The sequence below is a fragment of the Macrobrachium nipponense genome, chromosome 13 (assembly GCF_015104395.2).
Source record: "Macrobrachium nipponense isolate FS-2020 chromosome 13, ASM1510439v2, whole genome shotgun sequence".
Lineage (NCBI taxonomy): Eukaryota > Metazoa > Arthropoda > Malacostraca > Decapoda > Palaemonidae > Macrobrachium > Macrobrachium nipponense.
Window position 1 is genome coordinate 102,909,139 of NC_087206.1, and position 9,650 is coordinate 102,918,788.

At 40.6% G+C, this 9,650-nt stretch overlaps 1 protein-coding gene across 1 annotated transcript in view; it reads left to right on the plus strand.

The window, feature by feature from the left end:
* LOC135225411 (G patch domain-containing protein 1-like) overlaps window positions 1-8,962 on the plus strand; it is a gene marked incomplete in the record, with an annotated part of 225,305 nt that extends 216,343 nt beyond the window's left edge. Inside the window, 1 exon segment of the mRNA XM_064264747.1 lies at window positions 8,006-8,962. Within this exon segment, the coding sequence (XP_064120817.1) occupies window positions 8,006-8,920 (915 nt within the window).
* Window positions 8,963-9,650: the final 688 nt, after the last annotated feature.

Genomic DNA, 9,650 nt, shown 5'->3' on the forward strand with positions numbered 1-9,650 from the left:
AGTTCAGGTCTGTGGCAGGTTCTTCTCAGAATCTTGTTATCTCTCAAGAAGCTGGTCCCTCATGGTTGACTCCACAGTCTCTCGGCATTTGAGACTGAAGGAGTTCTGGTCCCTAGTGGGAGATTCCCCTCAGCAACAAGTACCTCTATCAGAAGAGGTGAGAAGAGATCTACGGTGGTGGTTGGACGACCAGAATCTTACAGTAGGAGTCCCTCTACATTCACCCCTTGTGGATTTACTCCTGTTCTCTGATGCTTCCATCGATGGTTGGGGTGCTCTTCTAGAGGATCACCTGGCCTTGGGTGTATGCAGTGCAGAGGACAAAAATATGAGATACAAAAGTTTATATTTCAGGGCTCCATTTTCCAAAATTTTAGAGGCTGGCTTCCTGACTATAGGCCTTAGGTGATGAGTCCTTTTTAGATAGCAGTGCAGAACTGACAGGACAAAGCAATAACTCCTGCGGATCATTACCCACAAACCTGTTCAGGGAGGGAATTTTAAATGGGGCAAATCTGTCATCATGTACCGAGGGATTTTGAATCTTAGCTGTGAATTCTGGGACAGATTCAAAGGCCACAGACCCCCAACCCCTGGTGTGCTTAACGTTATAACTCTAGCTATGAAGCTCTCCAACGCTCTTCGAGGAAGGCCAACAGGAAAACTGTTGGAGTTGAAAGTGGCTTTCCTAGGTCTGCGGAATTTCTGAGAGAAGATGGAGGGTCACTCTGTCATTCTGATGTCAGACAACACCATGGTGGGGGTGAACAAACAGGGTGCTGGTGTCTCGCCAGCTCCACTCGTTGACAGTCGAGATGCACCAGTGGGTGACTGACAACTCGGTGGAGCTCACGGCTAGGAATGTGGTGGCAGACAAGCTAAGTCGTTGGAGTCAAGTCCTAGGTATGGAGTGGTCTCTGCATCAGGATGTAGCGGACAGGCTGTTTCACCTTTGGGAAGACCCATGTTAGACATGTTTATCAGTCGCTTCAACAGGAAGCTGTATGCCTACTTTTTGGTGGTCCTAGATCTTCTTGCTGTGGCAGAGGATGCTCTACAGCATCCTTGGGACAGTCTCGAGGTGTACATCTTCCCTCTGTTCTGCCTGATCTGTCAGGTTCTGAACAGAGTAATGAGTTCCAGGAATCTCAGGATGACCTTGGTGGCACCTCTGTGGTCACAGGTAGAGTGATTACAAAATCTTCTGTCTCTTTTGTAAGAGGTTCCGAGAGAAATTCCCCTATGGCAAACCTCCTTTGGCGGCCTCATGGAAAGGTTCCGCCAATCGGTAGGGTCCCTGTAGCTTCACGGCTAGAGACTGTAAATTATCTCCTGTGAGCAAGAGGCTTTTCTAGCAAAGCAGCAGGCAAGATATCCAGCTATCTCAGGAGGTCTTTGCCAGCAGTTTACCAGTGGGCCATTTACTGTGATTGGTGTCATCAACAGGGTTTCTCTCCACTCAGAACTTGTGTTCAGCAGATAGTGAATTTTCTAATCTTTCTCTGAAACGAAAGGTCTTTTTGTCTTGGCTGTCAGAGGCTACTGGGTTGCCTTGGGGGTTGATCCTGCACCTGAGAGGGCATGGACATCTCTTCATCCTGGGAATCTCGATGTTGTTCAGGAGCTTTGAACAATCCTGTTCACCAAGAGAACTCAAACCTCTGCTGTGGGAACTTATTCTGGTCCTACTCTGGTCCTGAGTAGTCTCACTCGAGCTCCATTCGAGCCACTACGTTGATCATCAGACAGGAATCTGTCTCTAAAGACAGTTTTCCTGTTGGCCTTGGCTTTCTCGAAGAGAGTTGGAGAGTTTCAAAGCCTGAGTTGTAACATTAAACACACTAGGGGTTGGGGGTCTGTGCCTTTGAATTTGTCCAGGAATTTGTAGCCAAGATTCAAAATCCCTCAGTACATGATGACAGATTTGCCTCGTTTAAAATTTCTTCCCTGAATGGGTTTGTGGCTAATGATTCGCTGGAGTTCAGTGGTGGCTGCCTAACTTGGTGTATAGTTCATCCATTGCCTCTGGTGGGACAGTTTGTATCTTACCTAAGATGAGTTGGCTGGTCTCTTTTCTATTTTTTCCTTTCTTCTTCCTATAGGCGGGTTGAAGAATAGACTCGTCATACACTGGAACTGGTCTGATACAAGTGAGTGTAGCATCCATACTGGTTGCAGTTATTTGGTTTGTTCCTATACAATAGACAAATCTGCTTCTCAATAGCACTTACTCCTCTCTCTGGCAAAGGGAGGGAGGAGTGGTAACAAACCCCTGTGACCTAAATGGTTTCCTAAATGGTTTATTGCTTGAACAGACAGAGTTCTCTTTACCTTCCATGAATGCAATGAATCTGGATATGTCTCGTTGTGTTTAATCCCAGCAGGCTAAGTTTTTAGATACTTGCTTATCTATTCTCTTATAGGCTCTTACCCCCTTCTTTAGAATTTGATCTTTTAGAAAGGGTGGGTAGGTGGGCTGAGGCCCCAGCCAGTTCAGGGTACTGGTACCTCCCTCCAAGTATAAGTCTATCCTATTGTCAAGACCGGAGGTTTGTTCCATGTATGAACAAATGACAAATTTTTAATCAAGCTGTACTTTTCATAGCTAACAAACCTGAGCTTAACGTCAACTGCCCACCTCTAGCTGCCCCTCTCATATCCTGGATTGGAAGAAAGACGTCATGAGGCTCCAAGCCTGATCAATGACCAACTTCCACCTTGTAAATGTATGAGTTGCCAGATGCCACAGATTCCTTGCTTTACAATCTGATTGTTGTTTGGCTGGTATCCAGCTGTTGCTAGAAGATTATCCTATTGTTAAGACCTCAAGTTTGTTAGCTATGAAAAATACAAATTGATTAAAATTTTGTCATTTTGCGAGGAGTAACACTCCTTGTCTCTCCAGATGAAGAGCTTAAGCCTCACGTTATGTTCCAATGCATCATCAAGAGGTTGAGGAGCAGTTGCAGCAGACAGGCATGTAGCAAGGGTTTGGTCTGCAGAGGAACAAGGACTCCATATCAATCAATTAGAGATTTTGGCAGTGTAGAAGGCCCTACTAGCTTTGCTTTGAGGATCTAGCACTGGGCAGAAGGGAAGTACTCTTTTCAGACAGTTCAAATGCATTGGTACATCTGAACAATCATGGAGGCACAAAGTCGAAACCTTTGTTCAGCCTTTCAAGTTGCATTCTCACTTGGTCAAAGGAAAAGGAGCTCCTGTATTACTCCAGATTGTGCCAAAAAAAATGGACATTGTGGTAGACCTACTGAGCATGAAGGACCAGATTCTGTCTTCCGAATGGACCTTGCATCTGCAAGTCTGCTACGACCTGCGGAAGCTGTAGGGGCACTCCTCTAATAGACCTATTTGCCACCATTTCAACAATTGTGTGCCAGTGTACTGTTCTCAAGTTCAGGATCCTCAGGCATGGGCAGTCGATGCAATGCCTCCCCCCACCCCCCCATTGCTGTCATACAAAGGTTGCAAGCAAAATTCCATGTGGCTGTGAATTCATGCATGACTTTACTGACCCCTTGGTGGCCACATTGAGAATGGTTCCCAGATCTCCTGCCTCTGTTAGTAGATTACCCAAGGCTTCTTCCACTAAGGAAAGGTCTTCTCAAACAGCCAGGTGGTATGAGGTTTCACCAAAACTTCCCCATGCTTTAGCTGACTGCTTGGAGACTCACTACCATCTCTTACAAGCAATGGGTTGTCAAAGAAATGCAGGTCTATCCTCAACTCCAGCAGGACTCTACTAATGCACTTTATCAGACAGTAAGCAGTATGTAGAGCTTGGTGCTCTGCTAGACAGATTTCCTGGACCCATACCACTGTGAATAACATAATTAAATTCTTACTTTAGTTATGCTACAACAGACATCTTTCAGTCCCTGCCATTATAGGGTATCAATCCATGTTAGCTTCTGTATTGAGGCATACTGTCTTAGATATTTTGTCGAACATGGATATTAAGGAGGCCATCCACTCCTTCCAAACTGAGATTCCTAAATTCCTGGTCTGGAATTTGGATGTGGTTTTTAAGTAATTATGCATGCCCCCATTTGAGGCCTTGAGCACAACTACACTTAAGGATTTGACAGTGAAGATTTTTTTTGTTAGCCTTGGCAAGGGTAAAAAGAGTACTATTAAACTTCAGGCTTTCTCATGCAGTATACGCTTTACTAATCAAGGGGATGTCCTTTCTTCTCTGCTCCTTTTCATGGCCAAGAATGACTTTAAGCCACATCAGACGTCTGCCTTGCTATTTTGTGATCCCCAGTCTGTCCTCTGTGATACCAGATGGGAAAGAAACTTCCCTGTGTCTAGTCAGAGCTCTCCCTATACATTTGCAAAGGACTAGGGAAGTTGGCCAAAATGTCAACAACCTTTTTTGCATCCCTAAGAAACCTTACTTACCCTTATCAAAGAATGCCATGTCTTGTCTATTCAAGCCTGTGGTCAGAGAAGCACATGGAAATCTAGATTTCGTGATGTGTGAGCTGTAGTGACCACTTTTAGTTTTCTTGAGAATCTTTCCCTGTAGAAAGTTGTCAATCCGGCGCTGTGGAAGTGTGACTCTGTATTGGCCTCACACTAGCTGCAAGATGTTAAAATCCAATATGAATTGTGCAGAGTTCTTTCACCCCTCTTTACAGCTGGGTAACAAATATCCTGAACAATTATGGTAGCTGTACTCTAACCTTTCCTATTCAGTTAGGAAATTGTCAAGTTTTGGGGAGTATGAAGGTACCTATGTTATATTAGGCAAGGACCTTCATTCTTTTACCATTTTTGCTCAGCTGGCATAGGCACAAGGCCCTGTGTCATGCTCACATCAGTGTGAATGGTATCCTTAGTAAGAACCTTCAGCATTGTTTAAAGGTCTTGCTACATTATGAATTAGTCCTCGCTTGGCAGCAGTACCAGTAGGTGGAGGTGGATGCTAATCATTAGGTAAGTAGTGTATTATTCCTGTCAGAATGTTGTAGTTTTGTTGAGGGTTATTAAATTTGTCTTTGCACCTTTCCAATCTCCTTTGCTCAATGCAGGAATCAGCTATCCTAATAGAGAAGTAAGATTCAACTTGAAATAGAAAATTTTATAATAAAATTTGTTTTCTAATTACGTACCTCTGTTATGTATCCCCCCCCACCCCCACCTCACCACTCATGTGGATCAAAGAAAAACCTAAATGGAAAACTATAAATGCTCAAACCACCTGAAAGGGATGGGTCAGTAGACGGTTCAAACTGACACAAGAAAAACAGCTTATAGTAGAGAGGTAAGTATTTAAAAAGTAAACATTATAAAAGTTTATATTAGTATTGCTATTTTATAATAGCCATACTAATTTTAGTTGTTTAGGTATTTGCTAGGAATACTTTTGAAGTCACTAGTTTACAATAATGTTTTTATAAAGTTTCTGTACCTGTACAAATAGCAGTTAATAATGGCTCAAAGAAAACCAATAATGGGAAAAATGACCTCCATTTATATTGTAAAGTGTGAAAAGACTTAGATATGCCATTTTATTTATTTGTATTTAAGTATGGAAAGACTTGGATTTGCTATTGTAACAGGAGGGATGACTTGTCAAATTGAAGGTAATGTATCATGCCATAAAAAAAGGCTGAAGAAAATTAGTTATCTGACCACTAATGGGGTAAATCTGTAGTTCTCAGGCTCCTGATTAAAGGGTACTGAAAAAGTGAAACAAAAGGTTTAGAGGCCATAGGTCCAATTTACAAATTTCATTTGGACACAAGATTTATTCTTGTGTAAGTGAACTAAAATGAATCTGGGTAGTGGCTTATTGTGTTGAAAGTATTATGTTTTCATAAAATAACCAGGATGCAATCACACATCAGTATTTTATCACAGGTGCCAGTCATTCAAAGTAGTGAAAATGATTAACTCAGAAAAGGAATATGCAGAACTATCCTTATACAAATATGTTTTGCATGCAAAAAACCAGAAATGCCATCTTTTTATTTCTACTGCTATGTAGATCTGTTCATCCAATAAACCTTTTTGATAGTGTAGTCGCTGTCTTGTCCACAAGGAAAACCCTTCCCGTGGTCTATCCAGAGCTCCGTGGTGACCAGATAAATGTCAAAGAATTATGTATTAACTGGTCTTGTGGCTGGGTATTGCATCTTAATGATAAACATTACAATAAGTGATAGAGTATAAATAGACCCAGGATAAGAGGACACTTTCTCTTATCCCCAGTGAATACTAAAACCCATTTTATCTACATCAAAACCCACAAGAAGAAGTGGCTATGTGCATATGCGCCATCACATTGTTTACATACGACCAAATACGGACCAAGAAGCCATTCCTTTCTCTGGTCTGTAAACAAAGAGCTCCGAGATTTTCCATTTGATTTCATTACTGAGGATCATGGAAACATCTAAGTTGAAAGCTAAAGTACATAATTTTAAGTTCCAGTTACAATTTTCTAGTTTATACTGTAGAACAATGGTTTGATTGTGCATGAGAAGTCGTAAACCAGCTTTTTCGGCAGTACACATCAGTGCTTCTCACGATTGATCGTTATTTGTAGCAGTGCAAATTATTTTGAAGAATTCATCATTCTATTTAGAAGTTTTATGTTAAGAAATGTTCCATAATTATTATTATTAATAATATAGATAAGTCTTTCAGATAACAATGTCTGTAATAGCTTACTACCAAGGTAGTATCCTCAAATCTACATTGATTCAGTGAGAATAATTTAGCTAGACTAGTAGATATTGTCTATAGCATATAACCTTAAGGGTGAACAAAAATGACCTGGATTAGGTACCTAATAACGTGAATTAAGGTTCTCTGGCCTGTCTTTCTTGGCCAAGGATGAGATTCCTTAAGAGGGAAATCTCCTACTCTAAGTAAACTAGATTTAGCAGACAAAACATTATGCCCAGTTCAAGCACTTAAGGTTTACCTAGAGGTCACAGCAAACATCCTAGCAGCACTATTAAATTGCTCGAACAAATTCAGCTGCACTGTGTATCGATAGGTGGCATGGTTAGTCCTAACCCATAGGCGCTACAGTGGCAAACCACAGGTCTTCCTAATAGGTGGGTGTGCCAACTTAGCTGGGGAAGGTTTGCCAATACTGCAACCATACCCAGCATGCTTAAGCAAACACCACAGAACTTCACTCAAAAAATTGTAAGTTCGCACTTAGTTTCTTGTTCTTTGCTACCAAACCTATAGGTATTTGGAATAAAGATTGGGGTCATGGAACTTGTGGCTTGACCCTGGACCAAAAATGTTTTCTGGGTTGTTGGAATTAAAACTGAGAGCTTTTTGTCACCTGTCAATTTCTTTGTCAAGCTCCTTGAAGACGAGAGAGCAACTATGCTATCAAAAAGCAGGTTTTGATGTAGAAAAAAGCAATTTTTTGTAGTTGCTGTTTAGTTCTCAAAACTGTCTCACTTCCCTGACAAAAGACATGGGATTTGGGTGGATCATTCTGCATTGACCAACAGAAAGGAATGGCTTCTTGATCCTTGTTTGGTCGTATGTAAACAACATAATGGCGCATATGTGCATAGCCACTTCTTGTGGGTTTTGACATAGGTAAACTGGGTTTTAGCATTTGCTAAGGACAAGAGAAAGTGTCCTTTTATCCTGAGTCTGTACTCTCATGTGTTATAATGTTTATTATTATGACGCAATACCCGGCCACAAGACCAGCTAAAAGGGTATTCTTTGACATTGGTGAACTAGTCTGGTCACCATGGACCTCTGGATAGACCATGGAAAGGGTAATCCTTGAGGATTCAACAGAGACTCCCAAAAAGGTTTTTTCTACATCAAAAACCTGTGTATAAATTGATTGGATCTTTTCATCTACAATAGATAATAGACATGTAAACTTTGACTAGTATTTTATAAGAAGAAATGTTGTCATTGTTAACCTTCTAGTTTTGTTAATCTATTTGCATCTTTTGAATTTCACTGTAAAAAATTTTCTTGGGTCTTGCAGGTTCCTCTAGATGGGCCACCAACAATGGACCTCTTCAAGGCAATATTCCAGGATTCAGATACAGATTCAGAGAGCGAAGAGGAGAACTCTGAAGACAAAAGTAAGGAAACTGAAAAGGAAAAGAAAAGCCCTAACATGGAACGCTCATCCTCTGAAAATGAAGAAGTCTTAGTTTTACCAAGAGATAAGAGGAAATCTTCAGAGACAAGTGAAGATGATCAGAGCAATTTCAATATTACAAATTCTTTAGATAATTTCTTGTCTGACATGAGGAAGGGTAGAATAAGCAATATAGAGCCGGTGTCTGCTACAGCTCAAGAGAAAAAGAGAGTCAGTAGATTTGAGCCAGAGAGAGATGAGTCTGGAAGTATGTCAGAAAACATTCCCAAGCCTGTTTTCATGCCACGTAAAAATGTGCATCCAGCAGCAGATGCACCTGCTAAAGGTATATTTGCTAATATAGATTTTGACCTCCTTAATAGTTACAGAAATTCAGTTCCATGTGATAAAGGTAGTGAAAATTCCACTCAAAATAGTGAATTAAAAACAAAAAGTGATGAACTTGGTAATAATAGCCAGAAGTACAGTAGTGATTCATCTGCCGATTCTGAAGATGAATATGGACCACCTGTACCTCTTCATCTTAAGAACAGACAACAGGTGATCAGGTCTACACCATTTTCTGTTAGTCAGTTAAAGGCAAGTCAGGATTCTGACTCTGAGGGAGAGGATCAGTGGGTTGTGAAAAAAGATAAAAAGATTCACAAGAAACATCGACATGAGGATAAACATAAGAGAAGAAAAGAAAAGAAAAAGAAAAAGCATAAAGAGCAAAGACACAAGAGAAAATCATCCAAAAAGCATAAAAGAAAGACCAGTAATAGTAGTAGTCCATCTGATTCATCAGATAACTGATATCTTGTAAATATCTGTTATTGATTATAAATTTACTTTTTATTGTGTCTTTTATTTACCTTACTAATGACAACATATACTGGATATAAAAAAGTTTGGAGTTACAGAAAATCTGGAGAAATTGTGTTTGAATTTTTTAATATCCTCTATGTACTCCCAAAATTATGGTGCACATATCCATATTGTTCTTATGTTTGAACCTCCAATAATACTGTTTTTTTTTTTTTTTTAGAAAACAGGGGTTTGGCAGTTGATATAAGTCCTCAAATGAGGTACCCTTATGGTCCTGTCCCGTAGGGGCTCAGTGCCGTAAGTGCACTTAACTTGGTGGACTTTAGACATTACTTAAGGTTACTTTCTGCACCCCTTTGTTCCCTAGCTACTGCCCTTTTATTCCTTTTACTGTACTTCCATTCATATTTTCTTTCTTCTGTCTCACTTTCCATCCTCTCCTAACAGTTGTTTCATAGTGCAACTGTGAGGTTTTCCTCCTGTTACACCTTTCAAACCTTGTTACCTTCTGTCAATTTCCGTTTCAGTGCTGAATGACCTAAACTCTAGTATTCTGTTCTATTCTTAAGGTCCTGCCAGGTGCCTCTTAAGAAGAACCAACTAATATAAAATATAATTCTCTCATTGTTGGTCTTGGCCAGAATAGTGCCTGTTGATACAGTGATAGAGTATGGAAGGACTCTGAGTAGGAAGGCCCTGTCCCTTGTCTAAATTGACT